General features: G+C 43.0%; 1 protein-coding gene across 1 annotated transcript in view; it reads right to left on the bottom strand.

The window, feature by feature from the left end:
• pde1c (phosphodiesterase 1C) overlaps positions 1-27,199 on the bottom strand; it is a 267,349-nt gene that overhangs the window by 97,827 nt on the left and 142,323 nt on the right. Inside the window, 4 exon segments of the mRNA XM_033020269.1 lie at positions 568-668; positions 11,326-11,466; positions 15,762-15,878; positions 21,297-21,363. Of these exon segments, the coding sequence (XP_032876160.1) occupies positions 568-668; positions 11,326-11,466; positions 15,762-15,878; positions 21,297-21,363 (426 nt within the window).

Below are 27,199 nucleotides of genomic sequence, written 5' to 3' on the forward strand. Positions count from 1 at the left end.
ACTTCCCCACAGCCATCAGGCTATTAAACCTGGCTTGGACAAAACTCTGATCATTAATAACCCATTATCTGTTATTTGCACTTTATCAGTCTATTTATTCATGTGTTTATATTGTATAATGGTATATGGACACACTGATCTGTTTTGTAGTCAATGCCTACTATGTTCTGTGTGCATGACAATAAACTCACTTTGAAACATAGAAACATAGAAAATAGGTGCAGGAGTAGGCCATTTGGCCCTTCGAGCCTGCACCGCCATTCAATATGATCATGGCTGATCATCCAACTCAGTATCCTGTCCCTGCCTTCTCTCCATACCCCCTGATCTCTTTAGCCACAAGGGCCACATCTAACTCCCTCTTAAATATAGCCAATGAACTGGCCTCAACTACCTTCTGTGGCAGAGAGTTCCAGAGATTCTTGAACTTCAACTTGAACTTGAACATCATCAAGTAAAAATAAATTATGAATGTCAGCATTGCTCATCATTGAATGAATAGGGGATTTGCAAAATGACTCACTATGAATGGCTTTTCTGCAGAGGAGAATAAATCATTAATGTTACCTGGTCTGAATATGGAAATTGTTTGTAGTTCCAGTGTGTTCATAATCATGAATAGCAGCTGCAAATATCATGGCAAAGATTTCCAGTTCTGTCATCCAGTGCTGCAAAACAGATTAGATGGAAAATGGATTCAAATTAATTTAGTCAGAGGTTTCCCTGCAAATTAAAAGTGACGCAATAACTGTTACTTTCCTACTGCAGCTCTAACAGAAGCAACATCTTTACAAATCAGTAGGATACATTTTTACAGTAATTCAGAAGTATTAGCATATAGGTAGGTAATGCAATTTTCAGACCGTGTACAATACTTATTTCAGGTAAGTTTCAGGTAATAAGTTTCAGGTTTGCAGAGTTTCGGGTAATAAAATGTCATAGAGAGATACAGAACTTAAACTGGCCTTCGGCCCAGTAGGTCCCTGCTGACCACACTTCCTACTAGGGGTAATTTATGGTGGCAAATTAACATAACAACTTACATATCTATAGCAGATGGTAGAAAACTGGATCATTCTGAAGGAAACCCTTGTGGTCACAGGGTGAAAGTGCAAACAGCACACAGATAACACCAGAGATCAGAACTGAACACAGGTCACTGGAACAGCGAGGCAGTAGCACTATAGGCTGTGCACTGTGCCGCCCCGTGTACCTGTATGTATTCATTTTCTGATTCACTGTATGTGAAGAGTCTTTTTCTGCTTGAAGCCTGAACCTGCAAAGCACAACCGGTTCAGGAATAGCTGCTTCCCAGCAACCATCATGTTATTGAACGCTACGCAACACTAACCTCAACTTTGAACTTATATGGACAGTGCCTTTGATTGCACTGACTTTTGGGTTTTTTGCACTAGTATTATGGTTATTAATTTATTGATTTTTTTCATTATTATATTTATCTGTGTGTATTGCATTTACAAGTAAGAATTTAATTGGTTCATCGCAGAGGGAGAAGAGGAGGGAAGAGACAGTAACCCTAAGATTTTTGCCTCCACCACAGTGAGGAGGTGCTTGGAGGATACACTGTGGTGGATGTTAATTTGTGTTTATTGTTGTTTATTATTGTATGATTTTATGTATGACTGCAGGCACGAAATTTCGTTCAGACCGTAAGGTCTGAATGACAATAAAGGTATTCAATTCAATTCAATTCAATTCAATTCAATTCAATTCAATTCAATTCAATTCATTCATTGGTACATATGGCAATTAAACACTCTTGACTTGAGACGTACTGTCTCCGTTAACTAGTGCCAATGTAGGCTTCAACTTAACAATTAAAATCTGCTTTGGTGTGAGTGACTGCTGCACTGGCAGGTCTTAAATGCATAAAACATTTTGTGTGCCTGATGCCCAAACATCTATTACATTTTGCTTGATGACACTAGTCTTATGCATGTCGTAAGTATGAACGGCCCAGACCTAATTGTGTGAAGTATGCTATACTGAATGTTATTGAGCTTTCATTTATACAACCACAAAATCTGCACAACACCAAGTTTCAGCTCACAATTTTAAAAATATACTGCATCTGTGTAAGTAAATGGTGGGAAGTTTGCTATTACATCAGCATGTGCGAACATGTAAAGTGTGCAGGTAAGGGGGCACGTAAATAGGGGCACCAGTGAATTAGAAGGGCTCACAGGAACTGGGACCCTGCTAAGTGGAAGGAGTGCAGGGACCAGAGCTCTGAATGGGAAGGGAATGATAGAAATGGAGCTGTGACGTGCGGGAAGGGAGCTTATGACCAGATGCATAATCGTCCAGAATTAATGGGTTATCAGAGTTGTACTTCACAATATGTGTGTAACATTTCAAAGCCTGCATTATATAGAAATAGAAATCATAGCCAGCCAATGTCAGCCCACTGTTTCTCCAAAGACCATTTGCCATTTCAGACTGTGTACTATTTTGGATATGATACACTATTTTGGATAATAGAATTGGAAATTCTATTACAGTGAGTACATCGATACTGCACTCTGTTGAAAACACTGTAATAGAATTTGTATCACATGTGTCTGTCTGTTGTTACTGCTCCAGGTTTTCTACAAGATATGGAAGCTAAACATCTTGCAATGTGACTGGGAGGGTGTGTACTCATGACATGTGGCTGTGTTACATGTCTGAGAGCGAGGTGGAAAATATGAATGTTAGAGAAAGAGTCTGAATAAAATAGAGACTGTTGTTTAGTGTGCAGGAGAGGGATACAATTTGGAGACGTGTGGGAGAGAGTGCAACAGTTTGGAAATGGGATTTGTTTACTGTATATGTCCAAATAGCTTAGCTCATTAAACATAGAATGCTTCTATGTTTTGGACACTTCACATTAATCTCATATGTCACCCCGTTTCATAATGAATCTCATAGACTTCACTTCAGCTTGACTCCTCAATAACACCCTGTGGCTATGCAATGATGCAATAAACAATGTGCTTGGTGCGCCCTACTCACAGCTGTCAGAATACGACGACATGAACAGAAATTTCAGGTGTACCCTATGTCAGGCCAGGCTGGCACAGTTTATTCAAGCATCACAATTGTAGTCCTCATTTTCCAGCATGATCCAATTGTTTTGCTGCAGCACTCATGGTTCCACAAAGTTAGCAACATTAAAGGAGCAGTAATTAAGAATTTAAATGTAATTCATGTGATTTCGATAATAGTTAAAAAATGGGATTTCACTGTCAGCTATTTATACCTATGATTAAGTGTTGAAATCCATCTTATCTTGTTGGAAGTCTTAATGTGCATATTGTCAATTTTAACAGTAACTAGACCAAGAGGAACCCATTGGGTCCCGTCCCCTCAACGTGCGGTTGCGAGGGGAGGGGGCGGCCTGCAGCGTCACACACACACTAACCAACCTCTCACACACACACACTAACCACTTCTCACACACACACACACTAACCACCACAATTAATATCATATTAATATTATTCATTCACTCCTTTTACCCCATGCCCTGCCCTATCCACCCACGCATAGCCTCCAACTCGCAGGCGTGGCTAGAGAGGTAGGAGAATAGAGAGAGAGACACACAGAGGCACAGAGAAGATCACAGAGGCACAGAGAAGGACATAGAGGCACAGAGAGAGACACAGGGGCACAGAGAGAGACACAGGGGCACAGAGAGAGACACAGCAGCACAGAGAGGGACACAGAGAGGGACACCGGGGCACAGAGAGGGACACAGAGGCACAGAGAGAGACACAGGGGCACAGAGAGAGACACAGCAGCACAGAGAGGGACACCGGGGCACAGAGAGGGACACAGAGGCACAGAGAGGGACACAGAGGCACAGAGAGGGACACAGAGCCACAGAGAGCGACACAGAGAGGGAGACAGAGGCACAGGTAGGGAGACAGAGGCACAGAGAGGCAGACAGAGGCACAGAGAGGGAGACAGAGGCACAGAGAGGGACACCGAGAGTGATGGAGGCACAGAGAGGGGCTCAGAGAGGGACACGGAGGCATAGTGAGGGACACAGAGAGGGACACAGAGGCACAGTGAGGGACACGGAGGCACACAGAGGGACACAGAGAGGGACACGGAGGCATAGTGAGGGACACAGAGGCACAATGAGGGACATAGAAGCAGCGGAGCTTGCTGCCTTTTGGAGCTGGGGTTTCTGATTTACGGCGTATTTTGAGCGGGCGACCCTGCTGCTGCGAGTGGGCAGACGGTCAAAAGATCATGGCTTCCGCGACGGGAAGCCCACCCACCTGCGTGACAGATGATCGGGTGGGGGAGATGGAGAGGAGGTCGTTCCCCGTGAGAGCCAGAGATCGCCAGGTGGGATCGGGATCACCAGTGAGGAAAAGACGTCACAATTCCCCGTGGCCCTGCGATCAACGGAGGAATCGCAGGTCTCCATAGACGGCCTCTCCCAGAGGGAGTAATGGCCGCCAGGGCCACCTTTCCATCGCGCTGCCTGCTCGACGATAACGGTCGCCGCCGCCATGTTCTAGAACCCGAGCCCAAGCGCGAGCGTACTTCATGTTCAGCAGCTGGGCTGTGGGTGGGGCTGAGTCAACAGCGAGTCAGGAAGCGAAAAATTAACTGTGTCGGGGGGAGGGTTAATGTACCATCTCGGGTTCTGTCAGGAAACTGGAGCATAGGCGCGAGCGTACGGCCCAGCGAGTGCTAGTCGACAGTCGGGAGGCGACAAAATGACTGTGAGTCGGGGGGGTTAACGTAACTCGTCAGCTGCTTTAATCTAGAGCCTGGGGGGTGGGGGGTGAAGGACGGCTGGAAGGGCTCCTATGAGTGAGAGGAGCCATTGTGACATCATCCAGCTCGTTTAAAAATTTGTCAGATTGGTGAACAATTCATTAAAAAACTCGGGAAATAATTAATCAAATTTACTGATGAGAGGATTTTTGAAATCATGAGGTAAATCTCTACCGGAAAATCACCGTTACCGCGTCGGGTTTTCGAGGAGAGGTGAATCACATATGAAAAGACACACGCACACACCCACCCACCCACACAAACACATCCAAGATCAGAGTTTTATAAGTTACTAGACCAAGTGCAGACACATTGGGTCTGTTCCCCCAATGCGCGTTGGCGGGAGGATGGGGGTGCGGGGCAGCATGCGGCGTCACACACATTAACCACCCCCACACACACACTAACTACCCTCCTTGATATTATATTAATATTATTAATTTGCTCCTTTATCCCCATAACCGCCCTATCCACTGACACATAGCCCCCAACTCGTAGGTGCGTTTGGAGAGGAAGGGGAGGGGGGGGTAGAGAGTGAGAGCAGAGCGAGAATGGGGAGAGACAGAGAGAAAAGGTCAAGAGACAGGGGGGGGGGGTGGAGGGGAGGGTGGAGAGAGCGATCTGAGGACGGTGAAAAGCAGGGGGGGACCAGCCGATCGTGGCTTCCGCCAGCGTGACAGAGCCGGGCTGGCCGGGGGGCGGGGGGGGACACAGACGATCATGACGGGTAGAGAGCAAAGATCCTATAGCGGTATAGGATATTTGGTAGAGAGGAGAGGGGAGAGAGGGAGGAAGGAGAGGGGAGGAGGTGAGAAGAGGAGGGGGGGGGGGGTTGGAGGGGAGCCGGGCGAGTGAGTGGGCTGTCAAATGAGGAGAGAGAGAGAAGCGGCTTCTGACTCTGGAATCCCACAGCTGGAATGAGCGCGTAGGCGGGCGGGCCTTCACGAGCTGCGCTGACAGTGAGGAGAAGGTTCAGCGCGTGAGGCACCGCTGCAGAACAAAGATCCTATAGCGGAACGGAGCTGTAGAATCTTTGTTCTGCAGAACTTTCTCGATCTTTCTGCACCTTTAATCCACAGTGGCGGGGGGGGCGGGGCCAGGAGGCAGGTGGGCCTGGATTAGTGGGCATGTGGGCATTGTGGGCATTGTCAGCAGCTGGCAAGCGGCGATTATATTTTAAAAAGTGAGTTTTGTGAACAACTTTATTCAAAATCTGGGGAAATAATTGACCGAATTTAGAGAGGAGTGCATTTATGAAATCATAAGTTAAGTCCATACCGAAATTGTACAAATCTCCGTGTTTTTGCCTCTGGTTTGCGAGGAGATACGTTTCAAAGGCAAAATGACATACACCCACACCCCCCCACACACACACCCACAGAGTTTTAAAAGTATACTAGACCAAGTGCAGACCCGTTGGGTCTATTCCCCCAACGTGTGGTCGTGGGGGAGTGTGGGGCTGGGGGGAGGCGGCCAGCGGCGTCACACGCACTAACTCCCCCCCCCCCCCCCCCACACACACGCTAACTACCCCCCTTGATATTATTATTAATTTGCTCCTTTTACCCCATAACCGCCCTATCCACTGACGCATAGCCCCCAACGCAGGCGTGTCTAGAGAGGGGGGGAGGTAGAGAGTGAGGGCAGAGAGAGTGATGGGGCGAGAGAGAGATGGGGAGAGACAGAACTAAATGCAACCATGCGTCACGCGTTCAGAATGTTCTGTAAATGAAGCGTGCACATCTCATGCACGAAAGCTGTGTGCAGCTCTATGGAATTCAGGGGAGAAGCCTGTGCATCACACACACACTAACCAACCCCCCCCCCCCCCCCAACCCAAAGAAAAGAGGAAGGGGGAGAGAGAGAGAGGGGGAGAGAGAGATGAGTAGAGAGGGGGGAAGGGGGGAGAGGTAAGGTTGGGGAGAGGTGGGGTGGGGTTCGGGTATGGGGGTTGCAGGGGATGGTGTAGAGGGCGGGTATTATAGATGGGAGGCGATCGCTTTTGTTTAGGGGGCGGCGCGCTAGCGGGGGGTAGGGGTCGCGAGAGAGAAGGGGGGGCGAGATGGGGAGAGAGAGAGCGAAATGCAACCGTGCGTCACACGTTCAGAATGCATCCGTGTCTCATGCAGGAAAGCTGTTGGCAGCTCTAGGAATTCAGGGAGGACACCCCCCAAACCAAACACCCCCCCCCCACCCCCACAAACACCCCACCCCCCCGCAACACACCCACATAGGCGGGTCCGATATAGCACTTTTTTTTTTTAACTGTCTTTGAAATTAAAAGTTAATGTTAAGAATTAGTGATGTTAAGTGAGAAATAATTCAATTCAATTCAATGAAAAACAATGGAATCAACAACCTGGCAGGCTGGGGGGGGCGGGGCCAGGAGGCAGTTGGGCCAGGTGCAAAGTCATTGTGAGGTCAGCAGGGCGGGGCCGGGCGGGACCTGCAGGCAGGGTTGGGGGGGGGGGGCAGGGCGGGCGGTGCCAGGAGGCAGTTGGGCCAGGTGCAAAGGCATTGTGAGGTCAGCAGCTGGGAAACCTTAATATTTTTTTAAAATATCAGTTTGGTGATAAATGTTAGTAAATATCTTGGGAAATAATCGACCAAATTTATAGAGAATTGGATTTTTGAAATCATAATGAAATTTTCTACCAGAAGATGTAAAAAATTCACTGTTATTGTAACGTCAGCAGCTGGTCAGCGGTCAGATTTTTTTCTAAAAAGGTCAGATTGGTCAACAATTTTAATTAAAAAGCCAGGAAAATAATGTACCGAAGGTACAGAGGAGTGGATTTCTAATCTCGCACGAAAAATCTCTACTGAAATATGTAAACATTTTCCTGTTTCGGCATTGGTTTTCAAGGAGATACGTTTCACATGCAAAATGACACACACACATACACACACACAGAGTTTTAATAGTTACTAGACCTAGTCTAGTAGTGCAGACCCGTTGGGTCTGTTCCCCCAACACGCGTTTGCGGGTGGGGGGGGGGGGGTGCGGGGCAGCATGCGGCGTCACACACACTAACCACCCCCACACTAACTACCCCCTTGATATTATATTAATATTAATAATTAGATCCTTTTATCCCATAACCGCCCTATCCACTGATGCACAGAGAGGGGCACACAGAGAGGGGCACACAGAGAGGGGCACACAGTGAAGACTGTGGAGTTCAGGGGGAGGAGCGTGTGTCCCTCTCTGTGTGCCCCTCTCTAGCGTCACACACATTAAGCACCCGCCCCCACAAACAGATGAGAGTGTCTGCTTGAATGGAGAGCGCGTGCCCGCCCCACAAACAAGTCACACACACACACACACACACGGGCGAGCGGGATTTCTCCCCTGAAGCAGGTCAGTCGGGCATAGATGACAGAAGCTGAAAAACTGCGGTTGTGGTTCTGGCAACAGCCGGCATTCTGCTCTCTCTGGGGGGAGAGGGCGAGTGGGCGTGAAGGGGAGAGGAAGGGGAGGATGGGGGAGAGAGGTGAAGTGGGGGGAGGGGGTGGGGGGGGGGGGTTGGAGTGAGCGTGCGGGCGGGCGTGAGTCCAGCTGCGGGAGGCTTGGCGCGAGCGTACTTGGCATGGTGCGGGCAGCGGGTGGGTGTGAGGGTGGAGGGAAGCCGGGCTTTCAAATGAAGAGAGGGAGAGAGAAGCGGCTTCTGACTCTGTAAACCCACAGCTGGAATGAGCGCGCAAGGCTTCACGAGCTGCGCCAACAGTGATGATAAGGTTCAGCGGGTGAGAAGTCGCTGTCCCGAGATGTGTAGAACAAAGAAGCTACAGCGGAATGGAGCTGTAGAATGTTTGTTCTGCAGAAGTTTCTGGATCTCTCTGCGCCTTTAATGCACAGTGGCGGGGGGGGGGGGGGGCCTGGAGGCAGGTGGGCCCGGATAGGTCGGGATGTGGCATTGTGTCGTCAAGAAGCTCGTGAGTCCGGTTTAGATTTGAAAATGAGTGAGTGGGGGTGGGGAAGGATTTTATTTAAAAATGTGTACATAACAATGTCCAATTCGAATGAGGAGTGGATTAGCCGATGTAAACGTTAAATCGCTAGCGAAATAGAAAACATCACGGAATTTCACCAAGGAATCAAAGGCCAAAAACAAACTGTCTGACACACACACACACACACACACACACACACACACACACACACACACACACACACACACACACACACACACACACACACACACACACACACACACAGTTTTAATATATAGATAGATATGAATGATATGATAGATAGATATGATAGATATGATGTATTCATTGTACTGTATTATATCTGGGATGACAGTGGGTGACAGGAGATGTCCGCGTAAAACTCTATTTAGAGACAAACAGAATTTTAGTCTATGGAGGTGTGAGGGGTTATGAGGAAAGGAATTAGAGGCCAAAATCAGTTCAGCCATGATCTTATTGCACACTGAGCAGGCTTGAGGAGCCGCATGGTCTGCTCTGCTTCATAAAAGTTGAGAAATAACAGTAGTAATAAGCCCTTTGGACTCTCACACCTGCTCTACCATTCAAAAAAATTATTTCTGCATTAATCCCAAATCCCCTTAATTGCACCTTTCTATTTTCGACAAAAGCAAATAACAGTTTTTCTACTTTGTATTCCATCACCCACATCCTTCCCCATTTGTCTATGAGCTCCTGAACCCCCTTGTGCATCCTCCTCACATTCCACATTGCCATCTAGCTTTGCATCAACACACTTTGATATATCTCACCTGATTCCTCTTGCTAAATCATTAATGTAGGTTGAGAACAGCACCAATCCCTGTGCAATGTCCTGTCAAAGGCTCTCATCCTAACAAAGATCTATTTAACCATATAACCATATAACAATTACAGCACGGAAACAGGCCATCTCGGCCCTACAAGTCCGCGCCGAACAATTTTTTTTTGTTCCTACTTTTACCTTTGTTTACTCACTGCACGCCATCTTATCATCCATGCTTCTCTTATGTGCCAACATACAGAAGCTCCCCGACTTAAATAAGGGTAAAGTCACACAGACCCTTGCACGAGTGAAATGTTAGGCAAGTCAGAAATAAAAGTGCTTCTGCGCATGCATACATTTACTATTCAATGTGGAGACCACGTCGGAGCTCCGATGTGGAAACCACAGAGGAGCTCTGATGTGGAGGCCATGGGTGACCTCCAATGCAGGGACCATGTGGGAGCTCCGATGTGGAGACCACAGTGGAGCTCTGACACGGAGACCATCTTGGAGCTCTGATGCAAAGACCACATGGGAGCTTCGACGTGAGTGTCAGCGGGCTTAAAGAATTGCTCACGTAAATGCGAGTTTATATAAGTCGCTATTATGTATGTCGGGGTGTGCCTGTAGTTGGGGTTTATGACAATGTTATTGTGATGAAAATACCTAAAGAAATTCAGCACCAAAATATGAACATACACAGCACACTCCCATGAAAGATCCCCCATACACAGGAATAGATGCACATAACACACAAAAACTACACGCAAGGGCTTGTGTTCAAACCATGCACATAGGATGTCATGTGCACTCGGTCATATAGAATGTTCGCTGGTCGGCACGGACTCGATGGGCCGAAAGGCCTGTTTCCACTGTATCTCTAAACTGAATAGATAAGGTGCACTGAGTTTTTTACCCAGGGTAGGGAAATCAAAAAATGAGATGACATATGTTTGAAGTGAGAGGGGCAGATGTAATAACAACTTGTGGGGCAACGTTTTCCACTCAGAAGGTGGTGGGTATATGGAATGACTGCCAGAAAAGGTAGTTGAAGCAGATACCATAAAAGCATTTAAAAGACATTTAGTCAGGTGCAAGGATAAGAAAGGTTTAGAGGGATATGGGCCTAATGTGGATAAAATACTAGCTTAGATGGGGTATCTTGGTCAGCATGTATGAGAAGCAGTATTGCCTGTTTCCATGCTGTATGACTATGATCCTGACTCTATAATCATGACCAACAGGGCTTTGGGCCAACTACAGGAAGGTAGGATTAGGCTGGGAAAGGCTTTAACTCCGGACATTGACACAATGGGCTGAATACTCTCTTGCATCAATTTTTTTTAATGATATAGCGTTCGAAAATAAATGTTTCCATTAAAAACAAGATGTAGGTGAAAATTTGGAGGTTAAGTTCACAATCCCGCCTCTCTGTGAGGATTGGAGTGATTATGGCTGTACATTTGTGTCATGTTCGTCTGCAATAAAATTTCCGTTGGCATCTTACGACTGAGGAAAGCCCAAAAGATTAAATACAGGAATAGATATCAAATTAACAGATAAACAACTTCAGATTGATGCATAAATGTATAATTGACATCAGCTCATTCAGGCAACAATGTGGCACAACAGCACAATATATTGAATTACAACCAAACCATTGGTTAGCTCACTGGAATTTCAGCCACTTTCTATGATATACAGAAAAGACAGAAAATTCTTCCGTTCCCCTGGTTTTATTGCATTAGTTATACAGAAGCAATTTATAGAGGATTACACTCAGTACTTACCACAATACCAGTTCTCAGCAGAAGAGCATGGGCAGTTTGTGTAACATCTGCTGCATGCAGTAGATTGTGATAGGGATTTTTGTACTTTGTATATCCAACTTCCAGAGCTTCAATTAATGACACAAGGGAGGAAATAGGGATCTGTAAGAAAATAAAAGATCAAATGAACAAAGATCTATTCACTTGTATTATTCATCCTGCTTAAACAGAAAATCAAATTTATCAATTTAGAAATCTGAATCCACACTGTTCTGTTGGTGTCCAGTGTTCAGATTAATATAAAGCTGGGGAAATCTCCCATATTTTCTATTAAATCTCAGTGAGTGAAACATGAAAAAAAATCAAAGGAAGAAAAAGAGAAAAGAAAAAATAAGCAAACATGATTATCTTTGAACAAAATTAATTTCTTCTGCTCACATTTTGAATTATAGTTAAATAAACTTCATGAAAAAATTGGCGATGTCGCGTTAATTATGACATTGGTTCACAAATTCAAAAGCTATAAGCTTCATTTCTAACGTGGCAATTTCTGAAAATGAATTTGAGAAATCTGTGTACTAAAGTAGTTCAATGATGCTAAAAAAAATTAGAATCATTAATCTACACACCAACTGGCTTTACATACAGAATTCATGCTGCTTTCAACAGAATACCATAAACTACTCCAATCCCATTTCCACTGCCAGAAACTGAAAGCAATTAACGGACACAAAGTCAAGAGTCGAGAGTCAAGAAAGGGTCAAGTGTGTTTTATTGTCATATGCCTCAAAATGGAACAATGAAATTCTTACTTACAGTAGCACAATTGATACGCAAACATAGTACTCCGTAAACATCATTATAAACACCTAAAAATGTTTTATAGCTTATTTGGAGGTTGTAGTGTTTTAATAGCCTAGTGCTTATAGTGAAGAACCTGTGCCTGAACATGGACGTTACAGTTTTCAGGCTCCTATATCTTCTATCTGATGGTAGGAGTGAAATGAGAGCATGGCCAGGGTGGTGTGAGTCTCTGATGATGCTGAACGCCTTTTTGAGGCTGTAATTCCTGTAGATCCCTTCGATGATGGGTAGGTCAGTCAAATGGGATGGACTGGGCAGTAGTCACCACTTTTCGCAATCTTCTTCGTTCCTGGATGAGTGAGTTCCCGGACCAGGCCGTGATGCAACTAGTCAATATGCTCTCTACTGTACACCTAAAGAAGTTTAAGAGGCATACCAAATCTCCACAATCTTCAAAGGAAATAGAGGCATTGATGGGCTTTCTTAATGATTGCATCAATGTGCTGGTTCCAGGATAGATCTTCAGAGATATGCATGCCCAGGAATTTGAAAATTTGGACTCTCTCCATCACTGTTCCATTGATGAAGACAGCCTGCACTCTGCTGGAAATGCTATGAAACAGAACTTGGTGGCCTGCACTCTGCCTGGAATGCTATGAAACTGAACTTGGTGGCCTGCACTTTGCCTGAAATGCTATGAAACTGAACTTGGTGGCCTGCACTCTGCTGGAAATGCTATGAAACTGAACTTGGTGGCCTGTACTCTGCTTGAAATGGAATTTCAAGGAATAGCCATGAGTGAACTGCCAGCCCACCAGCCCTGAGTGACTGATCTGCCAGCCCACCAGCCCTGAGTGACTGAGCTGTCAGCCCACCTGCCCTGAGTGACTGAGCTGCCAGCCCACCAGCCCTGAGTGACTGAGCTGCCAGCCCACCAGGTCTGAGTGACTGAGCTGCCAACCCATCAGGCCTGAGTGACTAAGCTGCCAGCCCAAGAATCCATTTGGCCCACAATGTCCATACATAAATAAATCCTGGAGTGAGTTGTTCAGTTTGTTACTGAAAATGTTGAGAAATGAAATTCTCTTTTTCTAACATTTGATTATACCTCAGACCTGAAAGATAAGAATCATTCACCAGAGAGAAAAATATAGATGGGACAGCCAGGACTCTGATAGAAGGACTGGAAAATGCATCAACTGAATTCGGAAAATACACTTATAAATGCAGAATAAATAAAAATCAAAAACAGGCTCACAGTACCAACATTCCGAATAAGTCATTTACTGTCATCTATAGTTGTACACAATGAATACAGCATATTAAAAAGAGAGCCCTTAAGTAAAACAATGGAAGGAAGCATTTGTTTTGAGCACAGATTACTTTATTTGCAAAACAGAACACTAATGGTTCCATAAATCTGATGAGGTCTTGAATATTTGTTGGCAATATTAAACATATTAAATCTATTATTAACTTGCTCGGTCCATAAGTTGACTGCATGATAAGTTGACTGAAGTGATGAGGATTTGCATTAATTCATTTAGTATAGGTCTCCCTGTACAGATCAATTATATATCTTCTCAATGCACTCCCACTTGCAGGATTGCTAAAATGAAGAGAAAATCTTTTAATATCATCCTTTACTTAATAAGTAGCACCCTGCAATAATAGTGAGATTTCCTTGGAAATTCCAAAGATATTTCCATAAAACCAATGGGAGCATTGGTCTTAGTGGAAACTGAAAATGCTGATGTTCCACGATTGAAGAATGCATGCACCATTAAATAAATCTCACTTTATAAACACCTGCACCAATATGATTATACTGTTTAGGTTCCGGGGGCAACAGCCAAAACATATTCTGAGTGATGAAGGGTGAAAAGTGATGATTTAGGTTCCACCATAAATCTACAAACACATGACATCACTAAAGATAAATTCTTGTAGTATTACTTGTAAACCTTTTTTAGCTGCTCTTTGCCCTGTGTTAAAATATACCTCAGAGAACATCACAGTTATACTTACGATATCATTGCAGACAATGTCAAGATCCAGAACACTTTTGGGCAATCAAATATATTTTCTATGGGTTTCTCCAGCACTTAAATGTCACTAACATCGATTCCAATGACCCAAATGTTAAATTTGCATTCATTGAGTCAGCATCATACAACATGGCCCTTCAGACCATCAATCCTCACTTTATTCTCCTAGTTCCTAGTTTACAGAAGCCAATTAACCTTGTGAGAGGAAGCCAGAATAGCCAGAGGAAGGATCTGTGTTTAGGGAAAACATGCAAACTTTGAAGGGTGAGAGAAAGAACTACAGATGCTGGTTTAAATCGAAGGTAGACACAAAATGCTGGAGTAATTCAGTGGGTGAGGCAGCATCTCTGGAGGGAAGGAAATGGGCGACGATTCAGGTCGAGACCCTTCTTCAGACTGATGACAGGGGATGGGGTGGGACAAAGATAGAATGTAGGCAGAGACAGTAAGATTAGTGGGAAAACTGGAAAGGGGAAGGGAACAGGGAGAGAAAGCAACGGCTATCTGAAGTTGGAGTAGTCAATGTTCATACCTCTGGGCAAAATACCCAAGCAAAATATGAGGTGCTGTTCCTCCAATTTGCAATGGGCCTCACTCTGACAATGGAGGAGGCCCAGGACAGAAAAGTCAAATTGGGAATGGGAGGGGGAGATAAAGTACTGAGCCACTGGGAGATCAGGTCGGTTAAGACGGACTGAGCGGAGGTGTTCAGTAAAACGATCGCCGAGCCTGGGCTTGATCTCGCCGATGTTGAGAAGTTGACATACCAGGGCATCGGAGATGTCCTCATTCTTTAGGAAATGGGGGTTCCCCTCCTCCATTATAGATGAGGCTCTCACTAGGGTCTCCTCGATATCCAGCAGCTCTGCTCTTACTCCCCCTCCCCCCATTCATAACAAGGACAGAGTCCCCCTTGTCCTCACCTTCCACCCCATCAGCCATCGCATACAGCATATGATCCTCCAACATTTTCATCATCTACAACGGGATCCCACTACTGGCCACATCTTCCCATCTCCACCCCTTTCTGCTTTCCGCAGGGACCGTTCCCTCATTCTATCCGCCTGCATTCTATCTTTGTCCCGCCCCCTCCCCTGAAATCAGCCTGAAGAACAGTCTCGACCCGAAACGTCGCCCATTCCTTCCCTCCAGAGATGCTGCCTCACCCGCTGAGTTACTGCAGCATTTTGTGTCTACCTTCGATGCAAACTTTGAACCTAGGACACATTTGCTATGAGACTGCGGTTTGACTAGCTGTGCCACTGTGCCATATTCTTTGGGGCATAGCAGAAAGAAAAATGGGAAGGCAGGTGCTAAGACGGTTTTTCCAGTGTCAAACAAGGTAAGATAATTATAAGATATGGGGATGGTCATTTAAATCTGAGATGTGCAGGAATTATTTCCCTTAGACAGTAGTGGATCTCTCGAAGTCTCAATTTTCTACCTTAAAGTGGTGAGGGGAATAGATTACCAGAAATATTTAAAGTGCAGGTAGATTTAGAGATTAGAATTCACCTTTATTTTCTCAACATTTTATATTGGAAAATGTTAACGACATGTGCACATGATTGTACATTCAAATAAACCAAAAAGTCACACACTAACCTTGAAACGACTAATGAGATCATATCTGGTGAAAAGTTCATAAATAACAAATCTCAGTGTGTGTTCTCCACTGGCCTCATTCAGTGCAAATACATTGAAGGTCCATTTATCTATATTCTGAAAAACAGATGAAAAGAGACTGTTCCATTATGACTCACTTTATCATCGGTATACAGAACAACCTGCAAATCAATTACCTGGTCAACAAAGCCAAAGGAACGTGAAACACGAAATCATAGAACCAGACATTTATGACACAGAAGGGAGACATTCACCTCTTCATACTGAAAATATGCTCCTTCTCATTTCGTAACTCACAGCCTCGAAAGTTAAGAATTGTTTCCCCTACCTTTATGGAAATGAGCCCTAAACTTTCACTACGAACAGACCAAATCATGGATTCATATAATCATACTGCACGGATGAGGCCATTCGGCCCAATTTGTCCATGCCGACCAAGTTGCCCCATTCAAACTCTTCCCATTTGTATGTACCTGGTCCATACATAGAAACATAGAAACATAGAAAATATGTTCAGGAGTAGGACATTCGGCCCTTTGAACCAGCACCGCCATTGAATATGATCATGGCTGATCTTCCAGAACCCTGTTCCTGCTTTCTCTAAACTCCTCTAAACCTTTCTTATCCATATACTGCTCAAAATATATTTTCAATGTTGTTATTGAATGTGCCTCAACTACATCATCTGGTAATTCATTTCATATACCCTCCAAGTTCCTATTAAAGCCTTCCCTTCTCACCTTAAACCTATGTCATTAAAGTACTTGATTCGCCTACACTGGGAAAATGACTCTGCAGATTCACCCACAAGAATTTTTTACACCTCAGTAAGATCACCCTTCAGTCTCCTGCGCTTCAAGGTATAAAGTTCTAGCCTACCCAGCCTCTACATATAACTCAGGCCCTCGAGACCCGTCAACATTGTCGTAAATCATCTCTGCCAAAAGATAAAAAAATAATATTAAATGATTTAGTTTAGTTTATTGTCAGAAGTACCGAGGTACAGTGAAAAGCTTTTGTTGCGTGCTAACCAGTCAGCAGAAAGACAATACATGATTACAATCGAGCCATTTACAGTGTATAGATACATGATAAGGGAATAACAATTAGTGCAAGGTGAAGTCAGCAAAGTCCAATCAAGGATAGTCCGAGGGTCAGCAAAGAGGTAGGTAGTAGTTCAGCACTGCTCTCTGGTTGTGGTAGGATGATTCAGTTGCCCGTTTTAACAGCTGGGATGAAATTGTCTCCGAATCTGGCAGGGTGCTTTTTTTCGCACAAATGTTTCTAGAGTTCTGAATAGCTGAGTTGTAGAGAAATATAGGCAGGGTCAAATTCAGCGTACCAGCTAAAAGCATTGTGTAATTGAGTGTAAAACAAGGTCCATTTTGTGGAAGGTACACTCACTACATTTACCAATATGAAGCAAATGGTGAAAGAACAACTGATGAGATTACAAATGGACTTTGTATCCATGCGCAAAGTCCTCCAAAACAAGCCATCAATTTTGAAACAGTCCAGTTCAAATCAATTGTTCACTTGCAGTCGATTTACAATTCTTCACTCTTCATCGATCATCTCTGAATGTGCTGAACCCAAACAATCATGAGAAATATGATGCGCAGTTGATGGAAGTAGACGAGAAAGATGTGGTAGAGTATGGCAGAGCTGACTGATAAAGCTGTACCATGAATGGATCATGAATGTGCGAGCAATCAACAGCACAACTCACAAATGTATTTTGTAGAACTGAGAAACTGGAAGGCAAATATTCAGTTGCTTTATATGTTGGTAGTACAAACACAAGATGTATTCCAGAGACTTTCGAGGAAAAAGTTGAGTTGGAGAGTCTGACTAAGAGAGATATAACTGCCAAAGTAGATAAGCCAGAACATTAATCGCAAAGTAAATTGAGAACGTAGATGGTGAATGGAAAATTTGCCTTAACTAAAAGGCTTCAAGGGAGCTCTGAGGAGGAATCCGCCTCCCTCTGAAAATGACAGATATTTTCTCAGATCTGCGTAGAACAAATATTTTGTGGGTACTAGCTGAGATTGTAGATAGTTCAAGTTTCACCAATGCACACATGGACAAACTGCTCATGCACAAGTGATCAGAAGCACAAAGTCATTGCCAGATCACCAAAGAGATTGTGGGAAGTACTGATGAGCATTCTGGCCTACAATGTAAAGAATTAATATTGATCAGTCACGGCTGCAGTCAATGCTTGTCGTATTGTCTCAAGAAATGCCAATGAAATTGACCTTGAGATAATCAAATTGGCAAGAAAAAAATACAAAAATGTTAGAATACCCAGTCATCCACAACAATGGAGATAGAAATAGATATAGAGATGAACTGCAATTTCTCTATCATCTGCAGGAGATTGAAAGACTATCGATCACAATGTGATGATGCAGCACCAGGGCAAATGATTTGGACAAAATGGAAATACTGAATTTATTCTCAGGTATTAGAAGTGAACTATCAGAGAGGTTTCACTTCCACTTCAGGGATTAACTGGGAAAGACTCAAAGTAACTTGATCATCAGAAGTGAAAGGATAATTATTCTGAACCCACAAGGCATCTCTGTGCTGTAGGAGAGAGATAAATGTCTCATTGTTAGGTTAAATGTAAGGACTAAATTACTAAGCAATGCACACACTCCACACTTAAGCAGTGTTTAACTCAAGATGTTTGTGAGACTGGGAAAGAGGAATGGCTCTCAAATGTAAATCTCCAGCAAAACTAGAAATGTATCAAAAAAATAAACACAGAGATATGGGTAGTAGTTCAAAGTAAAAAGTTAGTAAGTGATTCAAAAACAGAACAGGGTTCCTTACAGGGCAGAGGAAGCCTTTTGCTTGTGATCCTTGCAGTATGTGAGATCTACAAATGTTCAAAAAGACTACAAAAGAAAGAAATCCCCGTAGCAACATGAGATAACGTTTTCCATGCCTGACAAACAGCTGGAGTCATTGCAGAGCACGCCTTGGGTTTCCTGAAGCATAAATTTCAGAAATGACAACTCCCTGGTCTTAGAGAATCTGGAATTGTAAATGGGTGGGCGTCCAAAAGGATAGAAATGGCGTTATTCTTAAGTTGTGCATCTCCCTCAAATTTCCCCACAGCATAAGAAACAGGTGAATGACAACATCCTAAAGAAGCTCAGCTCTTAAGACAGCACCATGGGTCTGAAGACTGTAAAGAAGGAATAGAGACTACAAATTCAGGAATCCCAGACATAGGGTCAGATAGGCATTCCTGTGGGTGTTAATATCAATCTTGCACAGTGTGTTAATTATTCCTCACGTCACCACCTCACAAGACTATGTTGATGGAATGATGAAAGAGGGAGGATTTCAGATTGTTGGGACAATAGGACCAATTCTGAGGTAGAAGGATCTGATCAGGATGGACAGGTTGCACCTTAAGAGGGCTGGATCCATAACCCTTGTGGCATCCTTTCTCATTGTATCTGGATGTGTTATCAACTAACTTTGTATTGGGGATAGATGTCTTTTATAGGCATATAAATAATAAGTGGCCATCAGATAAAGGTTGGGCCAATTAGGGATTTATACTATATAGGAACGATAATGGAAAAGCTGGATATGCTTCTATTCTGAATGGGATGCATTATAGGCAGTGTAGCAGTATTGTAGTTTGCAGATGGGCTTGTGTTTACCTGCCAATCCTTCTACAATTTTGACAGTCATAGAGAGTCATGTAGACATATAGCATGGAAACAGGCCCTTCGGTCCAACCTGCCTACATTGACCAACATGTCTCATCTACACTCGTCCCACCTGCCTGTGTTTGGCCCATATCCCTCTAAACCCATTCTACCCATGTTCCTGGCTAAATGTTTCTAAAACATTTTGATAGTACCTGCCTCAATTACCTCCTCTGGCAGCTTGTACCAACCATCCACGACCCTTTGGGTGAAAAAGTTACCCCTCGGGTTCCTATTAAATCTTTACCCTCTGGAAGGTGACTCTGGACTGTCAAAGCCGTCACAGCCAGACATAAAAACAGCTTTTTTCCACGAGTAGTTTTCTACTCAATAACCAAAAGTCTGTAACATCATTTTGCTCTGGTATTTTATTTCATTCACATGTTTAAACTGTAATGTTTTATTATTAATGTTTTAATGTTTTATGTGTCATTCTCAATTGTTACTGCATGTCGTGTTGTTCCTTGCGAGCGGAGCACTAAGGCAAATTCCTTGCATGTGTGCATACTTGGCCAATAAACTTATTCATTCATTCATTCATTCATTCATTCATTCATTCATTCATTCATTCATTTCCCCCTCACTCTAATCCTATGTCCTTGAGCTATGTCCCTCGATTCCCCTACTCTGGGCAAGTGACTCTGTGCGTCTAGCTGATCTATACCTTTCATACCTTTTATACTGTTCTTTGTACACCTCTATAAGATCACCCCTTATCCTCCTGCGCTCCAAAGAATAGAATCTTAGCCTGCTCAACCTCTCCCAATAGCTAAGGCCCTTGAGTCCTACCAACATCCTCATAAATCTTCTCTGCACTCTTCAGCTTGATAACATCTTTCCTATAACATTGTGCCTAGAATGGAACACAGCACTCTAAATGCGGCCTCACCAACGTCTTATATAACTGCAACATGACATCCCAACTTCTATGCTCAATATTCTTGACGAATAATAATAATAATAATAATAAATTTTATTTATAGGCGCCTTTCAAGAGTCTCAAGGACACCCTACAAAAATTTAGCAGGTAGAGGAAAAACATGTAAGGGGAATGAAATAAACAGTAGAGACATGACTACTATACAAAGTAAAGACAGAATACAAGGTCAATGTGCCAAAAGCCTTTTTTATTACCCTATCTACATTTTCTTACTCACACCAGCCAATTATATTTTAATACTTTTGATCTTCCTGATTATGTCAATATACAAGTGCCATGGGCAATCATCCAGACAATCAGAAGAGATGTAAAATGGTTGCTTATTTGTTGTCACCCATTTTGAACTATTGCAGAAAATTAAAACTATTCAATAATACGTTTCCTAACTTTCTATATACACATTTGAAGCTCTAGTATTTCCTGAAAATAAGAAAATTGGGTCCATAAAGCTGACCATGTCATTATTTCTCATATATTTACTGTAGACAGAAATCGTAATCTATAACAGACATAAAATAAATCAAAATTTAGGCACACTTAAAATTTAGTTTTAAGCTCTTAGCTTCATTCAGCTGAAAAGAAAATTAGGCAAACAGGTCTGAGCAGTGTGTAGACACAAGGAACTGCAGGTGCTACACCATGCTTGCATTCATCATAACTTTCCAGTGTTTAAATTAAATTCATAATAGATGAAAGACTGCAAGTGAATATCTGTGTCCAAATCTATTATCTGCCTTCTGGTAAATGAATGCACCAAACTTCAAAAGGATAAAGTCATAAAGTTTGCTTCTTAAGATTAGGTGATTGCTATAGAATAAAAAATAAAGGCTTAAAAAGTACCTTCAACGCATCGATGGCTGAAGGTGGGTAGCTTAGTCCAACCATATTTGACGTCCGTCGATACATTCTGTTCAGGAGCAGTTTAGAAAACATAGAATTAGTGTAATTACAGCAGATTTGTATTAAAAACAATGAACTAATGAGATAAAATGAACTAATGGACTTGTCAAGATGAATTCAGAGGCTGTGCCTACTACTGTTAGATTCTACTCCTGGAGGAAACTGTTTCTCTCTATCTGTCCTGTGAAACTCATTTATATACATAATTATTTTTTAAATGTAGTTGCTGGAAATTTGAAATAAAAATAGAAAATGTTTGAAAAACTCAAGTCAGATAGCATGTGTGGAAAGGGAAACAAATAACTTTTCAGGTCCAGGACCCTTCATCAGATTAATTTAAATCTTAAATGCCTCATTAAGATAATTTCTCATTCTTCTAAATTGCAGAGAGTATGGCCAATCTTGCTCAATTATCTTCATAATATCACCCCACTGTTACAGAAATTGATACGGTGAATCAACACTGCATTGACTCCAAGGTATTTTGGTTATAAATGTTCAGAGAGCAGAAGTGCCCATAAAATTCCAAATGAGGCATCAGTTAAGTCCTGTAACACCTGAGCGAGATGTCTTTATTCTTGCACTTCTACCCCTTGCAACAAGAACAGCATCACATTTGCTTAATTCACCTACATATTTATGTTCCATGTGTCAAGCATAATCATACCAGGAACCCTTGAAATATGAAGACTTGTATTTATTTTTTAACATATTTATAAAGTGTGCTGTTCTTATATTCATCCCACATTTTCCCAAATTATAATTCATCTGCCACATTTCACTCCCCTTGCTTAAACTGTCTATATTTCTGTGCACAATTTGTCTCATCACCACTGTTTACTTTTCCACTGAAATTTATCTCATCAGCAAAGGTGCTGTGTCTTCTCATCGGTCATTAATACACGAGGAATGCCCAAGGAGCCAGTATTAATCCTGTGGCACCCCATTAGTAATTGTCGGCCAGACTGAGAAAGACCATCATGGAAGAATATGCGTACAGTTGATGAACGTCTGGATCTTTGGAGAGGCTAATCATTAAATAAATGGTTACACCACAAAAGGTAGCTATTCAATCCATCAAAGCTGTACTAGTAGTAGGAAAGACCAATCTCCCAACCTACCTCTTTACGGCACTTGCACTCTTTTTTTTAATCTGCACTTTCTCTCTAGCAGTAACACTAATCTGCCCTCTGCTTTCTTTTTTCCGCACCACTGTTTGTGCTCATATATGGTACGATCCACCTGGATAGCACTCAAAACAAACGTTTTTCATTATATTTCAATACACACAACGATACAGCTTCATTCCCAGAGCTTTAGCGGCTCTGAACCGGCCCTGCTGAGTGCCCCCCATCCCACCTGGACTGTCTCCCTCAGATGGTCACATCGCACAGTTTATTTATTTTTTTATTTTTTGACATCGGTTGGAAGCTGCATACCAAATCTCGTTGCACTGATGTGCAATAACAATAAAATATATTATTATTATTATTATTATTATTATTATTATTATTATTATTATTATTATTATTATTATTATTATTATTATTATTATTATTATTATTATTATTATATACCAATGCCAATCTGGTTATTCCCAATTCTCCCATAGCCCTGTTAATGCTTTCCTTTCAGGTACTTTTCCGGATCCCAAATGAATGTTACAGTTGAATCTGTCTCCAATTCAATCACTGACAATATGTTTCAGGCTCGAGTTAAATAAATAAATTCAATTTTCTTCCAATTACCTTAATTCATTCCCCCTCATCCTTGAAGTATTTTGATAAACCTCTTTTGCATCTTCTGTAAAGTCTTTACTGCTTTCCCAAAGTATGGTGCCCACATAGAATACTGGCAAATCCATTGTGTAATAACAGTTTATCAGGACTCCCTTGCTCAAGCATTCCATGCCTGTTTATAAGGCCTCTGTTCAGAATGCATTTTTAAACACTTTATCAACTTGTTATTGCATTCAACATGATATGCCCATGGAAAGCCCAGACCTCTCTCTTTTAGAATCGTGTTTTTTGGTTTATTCTCTCTCTTCTCAATCTTCATCCCAATTGATAACATATTGCATTTCCCAGTATTACATTTCATTTACCACATTATCACCTATTCCAGCAGTCTGTCCATATCACTGTTAAACCTCCCTTTATCACTCTCACAATTTACTGTTTCCATGATTTGTGCTACCTGAATTATCTTCTTTGCGACCAAGTCCAAATTATTAATATGCATTAAGAAAAGCAAAAACCCCTGGAGAACTTCACTTTATATTTTATTATTGTCACATGTACCGAGATAACTTTGTTTTCATGGTGTGCAGACAAATCATATCATACCTGAGTACATCAGGTAATGCTAAAGTGAAAATGGAGATAGAAAAGTATAAGAGCTGCAACAAGGTAGATTGGAAATCCATCCTTGGTATATAAAAGGTCTATTCAAGAGTCTGATAACAGTATGAAAGAAGCTGTTCTTGAATCTGCTAGTACGTGCTTTCAAGCTTTTATAACTGCTGAGTGGGTGAGGGGAGTAGAGAGAATGACCGAGGTGTGAGTGATCTTTGATTATGTTCAAGAAAGAACTGCAGATGCTGGAATACCACCAGGGGCTCCGTATGATGGCAGCCTCTGCCGACAGTGTCTGTTTTTTCACCTTTTTGATATTTTTAGTCTGTTTAAAAAGTATGTTTTGTAGGTTTCTTAGCCCTTTTATGTGGGGGAGGTGGGGAGGGTAAGGGGGAAACCGTTTCTCAGTCACTTCCTGGCGAGGATGCAACTATTCTCCAAGTCGTATCTTCGCCCCCCCTCCCCCCCCCCCCCCCCCCCCACCTGGATTGGCGCGGCCTTTCCTGCCGGAGACCGACCAGAGCTTCAGCGGCGGCACAGCACTGATTTGCCATTGCGGAGCGGGCGATACCTTACCAGGGATCGCTTGTTGAAGCTCCGAAGTGTTGGACCTGCTGCTTTATCATCGTGGAGCTATGGTTGCGGAGCTTCCAGCCGCGGGCAGCACTGACTTCAACATCGCGGAGTTCCGGTGATCCCTTTGCCGAGGGCCGCCAGTGTTGAATCTCCGCCCAGCTCGGCCTGTGGACTTCGGGAACCGCAGTCTCTGGTAAGAAGTGGTCGATTCGGAACTCCATGCCGCTGAGAATGTTCTTCCTTTCCGACATCAGAGTTCTGATCATCCCGGCGAGTGGGCTTAAACATCGGGACGCTGACTGCGGAGGGCTCGGGAGGCCCCGACAACAGGTGAACAACAAAGAGGAAGGAAGATGACTGAACTTTATTGCCTTCCCTCACAGTGGGAAACGTTGATTCCGCTGTGTGGGGATGTTTATGTTAAATTATATCATGTGTTGTGTTCTTTTTTATTCGTATGGCTGTATGGTAACCTAAATTGCGCATGTGACAATAAATGTAAACAAACTTGAAAAGGCTGCTTTCCTGAGGCATTGTGAAGTATAAATAGAGTCAATGGGAACTGGGGGGAAAGAATATTTAGAGATTGTCTAAAGAACAGTTGAATGCAACATCTCCAAGTTTGCGGATGACACGAAGCTGGGGGGCAGTGTTAGCTGTGAGGAGGATGCTAGGAGGCTGCAAGGTGACTTGGATAGGCTGGGTGAGTGGGCAAATGCATGGCAGATGCAGTATAATGTGGATAAATGTGAGGTTATCCACTTTGGTGGCAAAAACAGGAAAGTAGACTATTATCTGAATGGTGGCCGTTTAGGAAAAGGGGAGATGCAACGAGACCTGGGTGTCATGGTACACCAGTCATTGAAAGTAGGCATGCAAGTGCAGCAGGCAGTGAAGAAAGCGAATGGTATGTTAGCATTCATAGCAAAAGGATTTGAGTATAGGAGCAGGGAGGTTCTACTGCAGTTGTACAGGGTCTTGGTGAGACCACAGCTGGAGTATTGCGTACAGTTTTGGTCTCCTAATCTGAGGAAAGACATTCTTGCCATAGAGGGAGTACAGAGAAGGTTCGCCAGACTGATTCCTGGGATGTCAGGACTTTCATATGAAGAAAGACTGGATAGACTCGGTTTGTACTCGCTAGAATTTAGAAGATTGAGGGGGGATCTTATAGAAACTTACAAAATTCTTAAGGGGTTGGACAGGCTAGATGCAGGAAGATTGTTCCCGATGTTGGAGAAGTCCAGAACAAGGGGTCACAGTTTAAGGATAAGGGGGAAATCTTTTAGGACCGAGATGAGGAAAACTTTTTTCACACAGAGAATGGTGAATCTCTGGAATTCTCTGTCGCAGAAGGTAGTTGAGGCCAGTTCATTGGCTATATTTAAGAGGGAGTTAGATGTGGCCCTTGTGGCTAAAGGGATCAGGGGGTATGGAGAGAAGGCAGGTACAGGATACTGAGTTGGATGATCAGCCATGATCATATTGATTGGCGGTGCAGGCTCGAAGGGCCGAATGGCCTAATCCTGCACCTATTTTCTATGTTTCTATGTTTCTACATCTGCCATCTTTCAGCCCACTCGTCCAAATGGCCTAAATCTCTCTGCAGACTTTGAAAATCTACTTCATTATCCACACCACCACCTATCTTAGTATCATCTGCATACTTATTAATCCAATTTACCACACCATCATCCAGATCATTGATGTATATGACAAACAACAGTGGACCCAACACAGATCCCTGAGGCACCACACTAGTCACCGGCCTCCAACCTGACAAACAGTTATCCACCATTACTCTCTGGCATCTCCCATTCAGCCACTGTTGAATCCATCTTGCTATTCCACCATTAATACCCAACAATTGAACCTTCTTAACCAACCTTCCATGAGGAACCTTGTCAAAGGCCTTACTGAAGTCCATATAGACAACATCCACCGCTTTACCCTCATCAATTACCCTTGTAACCTCTTCAAACAATTCAAGAAGATTAGTCAAACATGACCTTCCAGGCACAAATCCATGTTCACTTTTCAGGTTGGCTCAGTAGGTTTCATGAGTATTGAAATGTTTTAATTGGGAGCACCTTCAAGCACAGCTCTGAATTTCAAATTCATACATTTAGACGTTCAACAAACTGCCATTTGTATAGGTAGTAAAAAATGTGAGTAAGATTTGCCATCATGTAACTCTTTTTAACATCCAAGAATATGGTCGCTTGAAATACACTTACTAATCCAGATGCCCGAGTTTAATATTGCAAACAAACTCGCAACTTTTATTGTGCACTGTGTGATATTTAATTAGCTGCTGATTAGTTAAGGGCCTGTCCCACTTAGGAGACCTAAACAGCAACCTATGGTTAGGGAGTTAGATGTGGCCCTTGTGGCTAAAGGGATCAGGGGGTATGGAGAGAAGGCAGGTACAGGATACTGAGTTGGATGATCAGCCATGATCATATTGAATGGCGGTGCAGGCTCGAAGGGCCGAATGGCCTACTCCTGCACCTATTTTCTATGTTTCTATGTTTCTATGTAAGATAACTGGGCTCAATGTGCCTTTAACAGATTTGTTTTGGTTTTCTCTCATCCTTCACCAGCATACATTTCTCCTCACTCCTGCACTTTCTAATTATATTGTAATCTGGTTCAGCAAAAGCTACATTTTAATATTCTCCTTTATGATTCCAGATTTGTCCACAACATCAACTCCTTCATTCCGTGTTAAATAGTGATTGATTTAGGGCAATCATGTATTAGTACAGGTGCACAACCTTTTATCCGAAAGCCTTGGGACCAGACACTTTTCGTAAATCAGAATTTGTCGGCCTTCGTAATGGAAATTTTTTAGCGTAGATTTTAATGGCTGGCTCAGTGGTAGAGTGCTCGGCTCATATCCGCAAGGTCGCG

The sequence above is a fragment of the Amblyraja radiata genome, chromosome 4 (assembly GCF_010909765.2).
Source record: "Amblyraja radiata isolate CabotCenter1 chromosome 4, sAmbRad1.1.pri, whole genome shotgun sequence".
Classification (NCBI taxonomy): Eukaryota; Metazoa; Chordata; class Chondrichthyes; order Rajiformes; family Rajidae; genus Amblyraja; species Amblyraja radiata.